At 42.0% G+C, this 15,768-nt stretch overlaps 1 protein-coding gene across 2 annotated transcripts in view; it reads right to left on the minus strand.

Moving 5' to 3' along the window:
* The window catches only part of UBA6 (ubiquitin like modifier activating enzyme 6), a 133,933-nt gene that overhangs the window by 70,407 nt on the left and 47,758 nt on the right, over positions 1-15,768 (minus strand). For both annotated transcript variants that reach the window (XM_073597820.1, XM_073597813.1), the window contains exon 14: positions 1,363-1,506. In XM_073597820.1, the coding sequence (XP_073453921.1) occupies positions 1,363-1,506 (144 nt within the window). The remainder of the gene's footprint in view (positions 1-1,362; positions 1,507-15,768) is intronic.

Genomic DNA, 15,768 nt, shown 5'->3' on the forward strand with positions numbered 1-15,768 from the left:
TTCATTGTGATGTATATGCCTCTCATCATCCTCAATCCCTGAAGAAAGAATCTGATATATTCCAAAACATGTAGGACTCTTTCAGTTGATGGTTTTCGGTTTGGTGTCCTACTACTCAAACCAACCGCACACCTTTAACATCAGTTTTGTATGGTTACCAATGTGTATTTTATTATTGGAACTTTGATGTTTACGCTTACTTTTTATCTTTAAAATTTGTAATATAATATAATATAATATAATATATATATATATATATATATATATATATATATATATATATATACATACATACATACATACACATATATATACATATACACACACACACACACACATATATATATACTGGGTGCAAATAGCACGTGCGTGTTATACGCCAGTACTTCAATTTTAGATGCCTCGGAGGGGACAGGGAGGGGGGCGGGATGAGCGTTGTCAGATTACATACAGTGAGAATCTCCTGTTTACTTGGCGGCCTCTGTAATAGGAAGTCCCGTCTCCTGGGCCGCCATTGGACCACTGTTCTGTCTATCATGGGAGATTCTCACTGTATATAATCTTTCGGCGCTCATCCCGCCCCCCTCCCTGTCCCCTCTAGGCTGCAAATGGGCATCGATCAGGCTGCATTGATGGCAATGGTGAGGCTGCTGCATTGATGTGGACTGATGAGGTCGCATTGATGGCACTTGTGAGACTGCAGATGGGCACTGACCCTTATTTTGCTTCAAAGTTCCTTATTTAAAAATTTTTTTTTTCCCTGAAACTTCCCTCTTAAAATTAATGTGCGTGTTATACGCCGATAAATACGGTGTGTGTATATATATATATATATATATATATATATATATATATATATATATATATATATATATATATATATATATATATATATATATATATATATACACATACATATACATACACACATACATACATATACACATTTGTATATGTCTTTTACTACCATGGCAACAACATATACATGTAGAGGGGAAAAAAAAAATCCAGGAACTCACAAGAATTATGGCTGGATAATCCACTTTTTTTTTTGCAATTGTCAAAAGGATAACAAAATGCTTTCAATGATAAATTTAAGAGACCATAATGGGGCAAATAATAAATGTATTACAGTATAAACAAACATTTACATGCACTTTCAAATGTTGAGTGGAAGTTACAATTTTTTTTCGCCATAAGAGGAACCTGAAGAAGTATCTCTGGGATCATAAGGTAGGGGAAGCATGCGTTCACATACTAAAGTGCATCAAACAATTCAATCCCTATTATAAAGGGTTTATAAATTTTACAATGCCAATAGAATACAAACTAAACCCAAGCAAAACCTAGAAAAAAACATACCCACTGCTGCAAAGGTGAAAACTTTCCAGTTACTGCTTTCAAGGCTTCTTGACTGGCAATACCTCCCATGGCAGCTGCAAGGGGAGCCAAGAAACCTCTAGATGTCCAGGACAACCATTTAACCAACTGCTCATCCAACACAGGCTGAAAGACAGAATGCACACATTAAATGTTTATATGCTTTTAAGGCTAGGTTCATAGCTCTGTGGCTGGGGAACACGTGCAAAAATCGCATGTCACAGGACCATGCAGTTCAGTGCGACATGATTAAAAAAAGGAAGGAAAAAGGATTGGGGAATTCTTTCCATGCATTTCTCTTGTGTAGGGCAGCACTTGAAAATAAATGGGCTGCTCTACCTGCAACACATGTGTGCAAACGTGCACGCACATACATGAACCAAGCCTTATGCCGCGTACACACGGTCGGACTTTTCAGCTACAAAAGTCCGACAACTCGTCCGACAGACTTTCGGCGGACTTTCAACAGACTGGACTTGCCTACACACGATCACACAACAGTCCGACGGATCCGTACATGATGACGCCCACCAGACTAAAATAAGGAAGTTGATAGCCAGTAGCCAATAGCTGCCCTAGCGTCAGTTTTTGTCCGTCGGACTAGCATACAGACAAGCGGATTTCTGGGTCCGGCGGAGTTACGACTTAAAGATTTGAAGCATGTTCCAAATCTAAAGTCCATCAGATTTGCGGCTGGAAAAGTCCGCTGAAAGTCCGGGGAAGACCACACACGATCGGCTTGTCCGCTGGACTTGGTCCGTCAGCGTCTGTCGGACTTTTGTAGCCGAAAAGTCTGACCGTGTGTACGCGGCATAAGAGTCAATCATCTTTATTTTATTATCTACATAAAGCTTTGCTGGCAGTCTTATTAGAGTAAGTAAGCAAGCAAGTAATAAAAAAAGGAATAGGGTGCATACAGTTCCTGGAGAAAATGCTTCTTCAGCTTTCCTCCAGTGCTATTGTTAGCATTTCATCCCTTTTAATGCACTTTATCCATCCCAGCAAGACTGACAACTTCACTTTAAGCTAACCTGTAGAGATACTCTTCAATGTGTTTACCAAACTTAATTTGCCAAGGGTGAATTGGCAATTTGCAGTAGTGTCTGGCATCCCCAAAAAAGAAAAAAAAAAAAATTCTGCCTTTGCCTACCATCTCCTCATGCTGCCAAAGCACAGATTTCATCAATCAGAATACTGGAAACGCCTACTGCATTACGGAATAGGAGCACCTATTGCCTTACAGCACTTGAGATCTCTACTGAGGTTTACCTAGCACATCCAGAAAACAAATGTTAAATTACAAGAGAAAATCTGAATCCTGGATTGTATGGATGGCTGATAGGGGCATACGAAAACAAAAAACAGAGGAAACCCCTATAATGGGCTGCAATTCTTCTAAGATACTGGGGCTACGCTATGCAGTCAGCTTAAATAGCATCTGTGCTGAGCCCTGTGCCCTTAATATTTAAGGATCTTTCCTTTCTGCTAAAGAAAAAAATAAAAAATAAAATATTAGAATAATAAATACACAGGTGCATCTCAAAAAATTTGAATATCAAAAAAGTTAATTTCAGTAATTCAATTAAAAAAAGTGAAAACTCTTATTATATAGATTCATTACACACAGAGTGATATATTTCAAGCATTTCTTTCTTTTAAATTTTGACGATTATGGCTTACAGCTAGTGAAAACCCAAAATTTAGTATCTCAGAAAAGGTAGAATATTGTGAAAAAGTTCAATATTGTAGACTCATGGTGTCGCATTCTAATCAGCTAAATAATTCAAAATACCTGTAAGTTTTCAGAGCCTTTAGATGGCCTCTCAATCTGGTTCAGTAGGTTACACAATCAAGGGAAAGACTGCTTGACAGTTGTCCAGAAGACAGTCACCGACACCCTCCACAAGGAGGGTAAGTCACAAAAGGCCATTGCTAAAGAAGATGGCTGTTCACAGAGTGCTGTATTCAAGCTTTTTTAATGGAAGGTTGAGTGGAAGGAAAATGTTTAAAATTGAGAGCAAGTGGTGGGACTTTGTATGAAGCACACAGCAGCACAAAAAGAAGTCAAGTAACTGGAAAATGCTGTTTATTAATGTTGTATAATCTAACATACAACTAAGGCCCCTTTCACACTGGGGCAGTTTGCAGACGCTATTGCGCTAATAATAGCGCCTGCAAACCGACCCGAAATAGCGCCTCTGCAGAGGTGGTTTTTAACCCTTTCTCGGCCGCTAATGGAGGTAAAACCGCCCCGCTATCGGCCGAATACCGATGGTAAAGCGCCGGTAACAATAGCGCGCTTTACCGCCGACGCCGCCCCAGTGTGAAAGGAGCCTAAATGGGTATATATAATCTCCAAAAGCATTTGATCATTTACAACATTAGTTACATAGTAGTCCTCAATCATTGAGACAGTTGTAGAACAGACAATGGATACGTATTATAAACATAGGTAAGTTAAAAACAAAAACTAAATAGATAAAAAAAATATGAGAAGAGGGGAGAAAAAAATAAATAAAATAAACATAATTCATATACTGAATGATTATAAACATGAATAAGACCACAAAGAATATAAATTGGTCCATGGTAGAATGATAGTAAAGTGTAAGGCTTGATGCGTTTTGTGGCCTTATAGCCGCTCATCAGAAGCATAAACCATGGAAAATATCTAAAAACAAAAAATAATTAGTTCTAAATGGTCAATAATTGATTTTAGTTAGGCAAAAAGAAAAAATTGAATATGAAGGTTTGTTACCAGGTTGCATATTAAACTTATATCTGCATCTGCGCAGCGGCATCAAAAGTCGCAAAAAAAAAAAATTCGCAAGGTCTATGGCGACCGCAGTGTCCGGAGATGAGACCTTTTTTTTGGAGACTTTCCATGCCAATTATACAATTATTTAAATTATACAATTTTTTTCTTTTTAAAAATCAATTATCCTTTTGACCATTTAGAACTAATTTTTTGTTTTTAGATATTTTCCATGGTTTATGCTTCTGATGAGCAGCTATAAGGCCGCGAAACGCGCCAAGCCTTACACTTTACTATCATTCTACCACGGACCAATTTATATTCTTTATGGTTTTATTCATGTCTATAATCATTCAGTATATGAATTATGTTTATTTTTATTTATTTTTAATTCATTTTTTTTATTTATTTTTTCTCCCCTCTTCTCATATTTTTTTGATATATTTAGTTTTGTTTTTAACTTGCCTATGTTTAGAATACATATCCATTGTCTGTTCTACAACTGTCTCAATGATTGCGGACTACTATGTAACTTATGTTGTAAACGATCAAATGCTTTTGGAGGCTATATACCCATTTAGTTGTATGTTAGATTATACAACATGAATAAACAGTATTTCCCAGTCACTTGACTTCCTTTTGTGCTGCTGTGTGCTTCATACAAAGTCCCACCACTTGCTCTCAATTTTAATCAATGATAGGGATGGAGGCAGTTACCCCTTTGGTTCCTGCCTCATTTAAAAGTACCAAAATTTCTTTTCTTCTCATTTGGAAGGAAAATGTGTGGTGGAAAAAAGGTGCACAAGCAACAGGGATAACCGCAGCCTTCAGAGGGTTGTGAAGCAAAAGCCATTCAAGAATTTGGGGAAGATTCACAATGAGTGGACTACAGCTTGTGTCAGTGCTTCAAGAGCCACCACACACAGACTTATCCAGGACACTGACTACAAGTGTTGCATTCCTTGTGTCAAGCTACTGCTCAACCAGAGACAATGTCAGAAGCGTCTTCACCAATGCCAGGAGCCTGGCAGACAAGATGGGTGAACTAGAGATACTGTTGTACGAGGAGGATTTGGATTTTGTGGGAATTTCAGAGACCTGGTTCAACAGCTCTCATGACTGCCTGGCAACCATTCAAAGGTTATACCCTTCATCGCAAGGATAGAGAGGGTAAAAAGGGGGGAGGGGTATTCCTACATATCAAGAATAATGTACAAGTGAATGTGAGAGATGACATCACTAAGGGAGCTAGGGAGGAGGTGGAATCCTTATGGGTAGAGCTCAAAAGCGATGAAGCTAAGGGGAAAATAATACTGGGAGAATGCTATAGGCACCGTAACCTGAGGGAGGAAGGGGAGAAAACAAATTGGATTAGCAGCAAGGATGGGAAGTGTTATCATAATGGGGGATTTTAAATTATCCAGACAGACTGGCGGAAGGGAACCACGCATTTATCTAAGGCTCGCCAGTTCCTAAATGTCTTGAAGGAAAATTTTATGGGTCAAATGGTAGGCACACCAACTAGAAATAAAGCGTTACTGGATATACTGATTATCAACAATACAGACCTGATCACGGATGTGGATATACGGGGCAATTTAGGTAAGAGCGATCACAGTGTATATCTGGTGTTGACTGCGCTACCATTTAAAACAATCTACATATACATCAGTGATTTTCATTAACTGTTAATATCACCACTCAAATCTACCATTATAAAAAACATATGTAAATTGAAATGTATAAAGTTCAGTTTAAATTCACTTGTGCTGATTAAAAGCGTGGGTCCCTGAGTGGGCTCTCCACTGCCGTTGTGCTGTTGTAGTGCTCTAGTTTCTCCTTAGTGCTTAAAGTGATTTTCAGTGCCAACACCACCAACGCATATAAAATTGGCCACTCACCAGATACAAATACATACAAGCCCTCGGTTCTTTAAGGGATAACCAATCCACTTTAAGCTGTCACCAATGCCGTTTTGCACGTCAATCCATCCTCATAGAAAACAAATAGCATTCATAGTGCAATATGCTAAAACTATTTATTAAAGATCAATTAAAAACAAAGGCTATACAACTCACATGTTGCCGGTGCCCATATGCTGGTACCAAGCTTGTCCAGCAGTTTGAATGGATAAGGGTTGCCGTCTATCTCGTTCGCCGGCGTGCGGAACAAGCCTCGTCCCCGCTCGTATTCCGGTTTGAGGCTCAGGCCTCGCTTTCGCCTGACGGGAGATGACGTTGTGGCGTCACGTGTGAATTCCCAGCAGCCTCTACGCGTTTCGCAATAGTAATTGCGTCAGGTGATATGGGCATATGGGCACCGGCAACATGTGAGTTGTATAGCCTTTGTTTTTACTTGATCTTTAATAAATGGTTTTAGCATATTGCACTATGAATGCTATTTGTTTTCTATGAGGATGGACTGACGTGCAAAACGGCATTGGTGACAGCTTAAAGCGGATTGGTTATCCCTTAATTAACCGAGGGCTTGTATGTATTTGTATCTGGTGAGTGGCCAATTTATATGCGGTGGTGGTGTTGGCACTGAAAATCACTTTAAGCACTAAGGAGAAACTAGAGCACTGCAACAGCACAACGGCAGTGGAGAGCCCACTCAGGGACCCACGCTTTTAATCAGCACAAGTGAATTTAAACAGGACTTTATACATTTCAATTTACATATGTTTTTTAGAATGGTAGATTTGAGTGGTGATATTAACAGTTAATGAAAATCACTGATGTATATGTAGATTGTTTTAAATGGTAGCGCAGTCAACACCAGATATACATATATTTTACACATTTTTTTACAAGTTGGAGGAATAGTTTTTTTTTTTTTTTTTGACTGCAGCAACCAGGGTTTTTTTTAATTTTTATTCACAATTTATGTTAATTCTTTGATTATTGAATTTCACATTGAAGCACATACAAATAGTGCGCCAGTCACACATATTACAAGAGCAATCACAGGTCAATTGGCTTCAGTCTAAAATCACACAAATAGGAAAAATAAGGGGAACACAAAGACACTGAATTTCAAAAGAGCCAACTTCCCTAAACTACGAACCTTGCTAGAAGGCATACATTGGGATAAAATCTTAGGAACAAAGAACACGGAGGAGAGATGGGTTTGCTTAAAGAGCATATTAAATAAGGGCATTAGCCAATGCATTACACTGGGTAATAAATTTAAAAGAGTGAAGAAAAGTCCTGGATGGCTTAACTCCAATGTAAAAATGCATATAAAAAGCAAAGGAGAAGGCCTTCAAAAAAATACAAAGGTTGAAGGATCATCCTCAGCATTCATACTTTATAAAGAATGCAACAAGAAATGTAAGGGTGCAATAAGGACGGCTAAGATAGAACATGAAAGACACATAGCGGAGGAGAGCAAAAAAAAAAAAAAAAAAAAAAAAAATCCCAAGAAATTCTTTAAGTATGTAAACAGTAAAAAAAGGGAGGACAGACCATATTGGCCCCATAAAGAATGAGGAAGGACATCTGGTTACAAAGGATGGGGAGATGGCGAAGGTATTACATTTATTCTTCTCCTTAGTCTTCTCGAGGGAATCTGGGTGCTTCTGTAACCAAAACTGCAGTGTTTATCCTCATGACACATCGCAGGAAGCACCCCCATGGTTAACAGAGGACAGAATTAAAGTTAGACTTGGGAAACTTAACATTAATAAATCACTGGGACCAGATGGCTTGCACCCGTGAGTACTTCGGGAACTCAGTCAATTGCCAGACCATTGTTCCTAATTTTTACTGTCTGACTGGAATGGTACCAGCTGATTGTAGAAACACCAATGTAGCACCAATATTTAAAAAGGGCCCATCAAACCAACCCCACAATACCTCTTCTTAAAAAAATTACCAATCTTCGTACAACCCTTAGAGACCTGGCCTTAGGCCGCGTAGAAAAGGCTTTAACTAGATTAAAACAAATGTTCTGTGACAAAGGAAATAAGGCTCACTCCCTCTTAGCCAACAAATTACGCGAACGATCTCACATCCCCGAATCAGATTAAAAACAAATCGGGACAACTGATATCCCACCCCGCGGAATTTGCCCATGCCTTCACAGACTTCTACAAAGACCTTTATAACAACCCCGACATACCCAGTAATCCTCCCTCTCCAAAACTACCAAACTATGACCCAAACTATGCAACACTAATCTGGAACAAAGCAGAATTCCCCATCTCCAACCATCTGATCTGTTGTTGCTTAACATGCAGATTAATGATGAGGAAATAGAATTGACTATTAAGTCCCTACCATCTCACAAAGCCCCAGGCCCAGATGGTTTCCCCTATGAATATTATAAAACATTTCTCTCTCTTTTGCTTCCCTATATGCACAAACTGTTTAATGCCTTTCTTCAAGATACTCCCATTCCCCTTGAAATGCAGCAATCCTTAATTACCCTGATTCCCAAACCAGATAAGGACCCTTTCCTTTGCGCCAATTATAGACCCATTGCATTATTGAATTCTGACCTAAAAATTTTCACTAAAAACTTCTCTCCAATCATCTGAACATGATCCTCCCATCACTGGTCCATAAAGACCAGGTGGGGTTTGTTCCATTACGGCAGGCAACTGACAATACCAGAAGGGTGATTGACTTGGTGGACGTGGCGAATAGGGAGGACTCCACTGCACTGCTGCTTGGTCTGGATGCCGAGAAGGCTTTTGACCGCTTGGGGTGGCCCTTCCTGTTCGCCACATTAAGCCACATGGGCTTTCAGGGACCCTTTTTGCAGGCGATCAAACATCTCTACTCCAACCCCTCCTCTCAGGTCAGGACCCCCTTTGCACTTTCCACACCTTTCTCGGTAACGAATGGTACCAGACAGGGGTGCCCACTGTCACCCCTGTTTTTTGCGCTGTGTGTGGAGCCCCTGGCTGCCTCTATCCGGAACAACCCGGATATACGGGGGATAGCGGTTAGAGACAAGGAGTTTAAAATCTCCCTCTTTGCCGACGACATTATTCTTACACTAACTCGACCCCATATTACCCTCCCGATTCTACATGCGGAATTAGCGTGGAAGCGGTCTATCTCGGGATATAAAATCAATGCCTCAAAATCAGAAGCATTACCCATTAATATCCCTGAAGCTGAGGTTACACTTTTAAAATCCAACTTTCATTATAATTGGAAAACAACTGCTCTGAAGTATTTGGGGACCTATATTACCCTAAAATGTAATACCTTATACCAGGAATATCCCCCCCCCCCTTTTTTGCTCAATTAGATCCGTACTACTTCAGTGGAAAAAATATCATATCTCCCTTCTAGGACGTATCGCTTCTATTAAAATGACTATTCTCCCGAAGCTCCTATATCTTTTCCAAACACTCACCATACCCATACCACTCAAACACCTGAAAAAGCTTCAATCAGACCTTCTCCATTTTGTATGGAATTATAAAAAGGCATGGAATACCGAGATCGGTGTTGATAGCGTCACGTGGTGAGGGGGGCCTCGCTTTCCCTGATATCATCAAATATTATCAAGCCGCACAATTGAGAGCTGTGGCTTCATGGTTTACGCAAAAATCATATAATAAATGGACAGAAATTGAAAAGCTATGGCTAGCTCCAATACATCCAAATAATCATCTATGGAGTGCGAATGCGGAAGTAGCCCCCGACCGTCTGCTGGGTCCCATGTCTATGCTACGGCGGACTTGGCGTACACTGGCTCAGTCCCACAAACTGACCTTGGAAAAGTCGCCACTGACCTTGTTTGTTTGTAACCCTAAAGTGCCAGATAGCCTCACACACCAGATGTCACACCCTTGGTCCTCTAGGAATTTATTCCATTTCGGGAGTATAGTGGACCCTAGAACACGTAAATTACGGTCTTTCTGAATTACAGACCAAACATGAATTGCCGAAACAGGCATTCTATGGGTACCTACAAATTCAACATTATGCATTGACTATAACCCCGAACTTGCAATTCTCTCCCCCATCCCTGTTTGAAACTATAATCTTAACAGGTAACGCACAGAAAGGTCTCATATCCGGAATCTATAAGATTTTAAATGCTTTCTCCCTGGAAGAGCAAGGCAAACACTCTTATATGACTAAATGGGAGAAAGTCCTTGATGAGGAACTCCCATTGGCACAATTGCAGGCGATATGGAACCAGACAGCAAAGAGTTCAATGTGTACGCTTTATAAAGAAAATTCATATAAAATTATTTTCTTCTGGTACATGACCCCAGATGTGCTCCATGCAATTTTCCCCTACTAGCTCAGATAGGTGTTGGCGATGCCAGGGAGCAAAAGGCACCTTCATACATATTTATTGGTATTGTCCAATACTTAACCCATATTGGGAAATGGTCCAACGCCTACTATCCCACCTTCTAGAAATGCAAGTTCAAGCGTCCCCAAAGTTCTTTCTACTAGGATTATCACCACTAAAGCTCCGTACACCATATAGGAAATTAGTACGGCACGTACTCACATCGGCACGCTGCCTCATAGCCCTAAACTGGAAAAGCCGTACTCCACCCTCTGCTGAAGATCTTTACTCTAGAATGAAAGATGTCGAATTGATGGAGAAAATGACGGCTAGAATACAAGACAGATTGGAGGCACATAACAGGGTCTGGGAGCTGTGGCATCTCCGGGAGGACCCACCATGACCAGGTAATAATCCTACCCAGATGGCTTATTTCCTCTTTTATCCCCCTTCTTTTCCTTCCCCTTACCCCCTTCTATCCCCCTATACTACAGGCTCTTGTGACTTTCCTCGGTCACAGACATCGATTTACAGCTACATAACTGAATTAAAGTTTCTTATCTACCAAAGGAACTGCTAAAAGTTAAATGTTAACATACCACTGAAATTTAGCATAGCTTCAATATTCTTTTTTTTTTTTTTTTTGAGTATACGTTTGACATCACAGATGGATATGCTAGATAGATAATATTTGTGATTTTCTATGTTCCTTTACTCTGTATTTCTAACATGAATAATAATAAAAACTGTTATTTGGAAAAAAAAAAAAAAGGGCCCAAAATACATCCCTGGGAATTACAGACCAGTTAGCCCAACATCAATAGTATGTAAACACTTGGAGAGGATGATACGGGACAATATTTTAGTAATGAGTATGGTATCATTAGCAGTAATCAGCATGGATCCATGAAGAATCATTCTTGCCAAACCAATCTATTAACCTTCTATGAGGAGGCGAGTTGCCATCTAGATAAAGGAAGGCTCGTAGACATGGTGTATTCAGATTTTGCAAAAGCATTTGACACAGTTCCCCATAAACTTTTACTGTACAAAATAAGGACCGTTGGCATGGACCATAGGGGGAGTACATGGATTGAAAACTGGCTTCAAGGGCGAGTTCAGAGGGTTGTGATAAATGGGGAGGGGTGGGTAGTGGGGTCCCCCAGGGTTCTGTGCTGGGACCAAGCCTGTTTAATTTGTTCATAAACTACTTGGAGAATGGGGTAAACAATTCAATCTCTGTATTTGCAGATGATACTAAGCCAAGCAGGGCAAAACCTTGCAAAAAGATCTGAACAAATTAATTGGGTGGGCAACTACATGGGGTTCAGTGTAGAAAAATGTAAATAAATGCATTTGGGTGGCAAAAATATGAATGCAATCTATACATTGGGGGGAAAACCTCTGGGGGAATCTAGGATGGAAAAGGACCTGGGGGTCCTAGTAGATGATAGGCTCAGCAATGGCATGCAATGCCAAGCTGCTGCTAACAAAGCAAACATAATATTGGCATGCATTAAGAAGGGGATTAATTCCAGAGATAAAAACGATAATTCTCCTGCTCTACAAGACTCTGGTCTGGCTGCACCTAGAATATGCTGTCCAGTTCTGGGCACCAGTCCTCAGGAAAGATGTACTGGAAATGGAGCGAGTACAAAGAAGGGCAACAAAGCTAATAAAGGGTCTGGAAGATATTAATTATGAGGAAAGGTTGCGAGCACTGAACTTAATCTCTCTGGAGAAGAGATGCTTGAGAGGGGATATGATTTCAATTTACAAATACCGTACTGGTGACCCCACAATTGAGATAAAAAACTTTCGCGGAAGGGAGTTTAACAAGACTCGTGGCCACTCATTAAAATTAGAAGAAAAGAGGTTTAACCTTAAACTACGTAGAGGGTTCTTTACTGTATCAGTGGCAAGGATGTGGAATTTCCTTCCACAGGCGGTGGTCTCAGCGGGGAGCATCGATAGTTTCAAGAAACTATTAGATAAGCACCTGAACGACCACAACATACAGGCATATACAAGGTAATACTGACATATAATCACACACATAGGTTGGACTTGATAGACTGGTGTCTTTTTTCGACCTCGCCTACTATGTAACCATGTAACCTGGGCTGAGAAAAAGGGCTGGACTGTTGCTCAGTGGTCCAAAGTCCTCTTTTCAGATGAAAGTAAATTTTGCATTTCATTTGGAAATCAAGGTCCCAGAGTCTGGAGGAAGAGTGGAGAGACATAGAATCCAAGTTGCATGAGGTCCAGTGTTAGGTTTCCACAGTCAGTGATGATTTGGAGGCCATAATCTGCTGGTGTTGGTCCACTGTGTTTTATCAAGTCCAAAGTCAGCACAGCCCTCTAACAGGAAATTCTAGAGCACTTCATGCTTCCCTCTGCTACCCAGCCTCATGGAGATGCAGATTTAATTTTCCAGCAGGACGTGGCACCTGCTCACACTGCAAAAAAACGGTGTTACACTTAACATCCTTTTCCAGGAGTCCTTCTCACCATATAGAGACCTTGGCTCCTCCCATCTCAGGAAACACTGCCTTATACGGCAAGATTTAAGCCTCACTGTCCCGCCGGCCTCTCAGTTCTTCAAGAGTACCTCTGGCCAGCGGGGGAGACATAAGAATATGTCATACTAACTTTTATCTTACCTGACGGTCTCATGTGATGAGCTCTCAGGGATAGCCAACAATTTGGGTGGGTACTGGTGCTGTCCTGAAAGACTCCTGGAAAAGAATGTTACCGGTAAGTGCAACTCTGTTTTTCCTGTTTGTCTTTCAGGATAGCCACCATAGAGGATAAGCGAGCACCTTACCTTAGGGTGGGACTGCTGCCTGCAGCACTTTACACCCAAAGGCCTGGTCTTTGGCTGATAGCAGGTCCAACCTGTAGTGCTCCACGAAGGTGGCAAAGCTGGACCTGGACCACGTTGCAGCTCTACAGATCTGCTCTGGAGAAGCACCAGCCCACTCTGCTTGAGGAGTCGCCATTGCCCTGGTGGAATGTGCCTCAATAACCTTCGGGGGCTCCAACCCCCCCCCCATCACTTAGGCCTGAATAATGGCTAACCTCAACCATCTGGCTATTGTACGTCTAGAGGCTCTGGACTCTTTCCTAGCCCCTGAAAAGAACACAAAAAAGGAATCAGATTTCCTAAACTGTTTTGTATTATCTAAGTACTGAAGGACACACCTTCTAACATCCAATTTATGAAAAATATGTTCCCTCACAGGACTCGAACAGAAGGTAGGCAAAATAATTTCCTGGCCTCTATGAAACTTAGAGGCCACCTTTGGCAAAAAAGGCAGGATCCGTTAAAAAAAAAAAAAAAAAAAAAAAAGGTGCCCTGATGGAGAGGACTTCGATTTCACTAACCCTCCTTGCCGTAGTGATCGCCACCAAAAACACTGTCTTGAGGGTGACCAATTTTAACGCACAGGACCCCAGCAGCTCAAATGGCTCCCCAGTGAGGGCCTGTAACACTAAGGAGAGATCCCACATGGGGGAAGGGGGGTGTCTCTGCCTGCCTAAGGCTTTAAAAAATCTGGCTATCCATGGATCTGTTGCTAGCAGCTTTTCCAGGAATATGCTCAAGGCAGATACCTGTCCTTTCAAAGTGCTAAGAGCTAACACTTTGTCCGCTCTTGACTGCAGAAATTCCAACACTGCTACTGAGCTGCATACATCGAAGGAGCTGTCTGTGCACCAGCTATTGAAGAGTCTCCACACCTTTGGGTAGATAGCCTGCATCTCCTTTTTAGTGCAACCTAGGAGAGTTGCCACTAAACAATCCGAGAAACCCTTGCTCCTCAGCATTTCCTCATTAGCCAGGCTGAGAGATTCCACCGCTCCACCTGGGGACAACAGATCAGCCCCTGAGAAAGAAGATCCCCCTGGATAGGCAGAATCCAGGGAGGTTCAACAGCAAGGTCCCTCAAGATGGAGAACGACAGCCTCCTGGGCCGGTGTGGTGCGATTAGAATGAGGGTTGTGTTTTCCGACTGAAATTTTCTCAATACCGCTGGTATCAGTACGGGGGGGGGGCATAACACCTGGAGAACCGCCAGTTCTGAGCCAGTGTGTCTACTCTGACCGTCCTATCTCATCTGCTCAGGGAGAAGAGGTGCGCCTTTGTGTTCTCCCTCGAAGAGAAGAGGTCCACACATGGCACCCCCCACTTTCGAGTGACCATCTTGAAGATGTCCTGGTTCAAACAAACAGTCACCATCCTCCTCCCACTGCACTGCCGGGAACGTGGATGTTACTAAGCCCAAAGCTGACAGAGCTTGTCTTACTGAGACCTGACGGCTGCCCTGGAGCAACAACATTGCCCTGTCCACCTACTGGATTTTTTCTAAGGGAAGGAAGACCTTCTGCTTTGTTGAATCCAACACATAGCCCAAGAAGGTGACCTTTTGGGATGGAACCAAGTTGAGTTTTCTAGGACGCCTCTTGCCACCTGTAGATCCTGGGACAACTGCTCTGGGGAAGAAGCAAACAGGAGTAGATCAAAGTATGCAATTGCCAAGATGCCTCTGAGTCGCAGAAAAGCCAGCACCTCCACCATGACTTTGGTGAAGATGCAAGGGGGGGGAAATAGACCAAAGGGGAGGGCCCTGAACTGTAGATAGTACGTCCCTTCTCTGGTTTTTACCGCCAACCTGAGGAACTTCTGGTAGCCCTCTGTGACAGGGATGTGTAGATAGGCGCCTTTCAAATCTGTCGATGCCATGAAGCAGTGCCTTCACCAAGTAGACTGAGTCCATTCGGACCCTCCTGTAGGTTACTTAGACATTCAGAGGCTTCAGGTTCAGGATAAGCCTGAACTTTCCTGAAGGCTTGTGGACGACAAAGATGTGGGAATAGAAGCCTCTGCCAGGCTTTCCTGTTGGGACTCGTACCATCACCTCCTGTTCCTCCAACTCCTGTAGGGAGGATAGAAGAGCTGTCGACTTTTCTGCGCACTTTGGTAGCTTGGTGACAAGAAGTCTGTGCAGAGGAGGTTTTGAAAACTCCAGCCGGTATCCTCTTCTTATGATTCCTAACGCAAACTGGTTGGAGGAGATGATCATCTCCCATGGTGGTTAACCTGTCACTGGGTCATTTTGGGCTGTTAAGGAGGGCGAAAAATCGCCCCCCCACCCCTTCCCTTCTGCCCGCAAACCACGGCAGTTCAGCTTTTGGGTCTTCCTCTAAAGGGCGAGACTTTCTTTTAGTCTGCTCTCCAAATTTCCTTTTAATGGCAAAGGCCTTTTTCTTGTCGGCCGTCTGATCCAAAACGTCCTCCAAACCTGGCCCAAACAATAGGTCCCCTGTGAGTGGAATCCCGCAGAGTTTGATGTTAGACGCGCTGTCTC

The sequence above is a fragment of the Aquarana catesbeiana genome, linkage group LG01 (genome assembly GCF_042186555.1).
Source record: "Aquarana catesbeiana isolate 2022-GZ linkage group LG01, ASM4218655v1, whole genome shotgun sequence".
Lineage (NCBI taxonomy): Eukaryota > Metazoa > Chordata > Amphibia > Anura > Ranidae > Aquarana > Aquarana catesbeiana.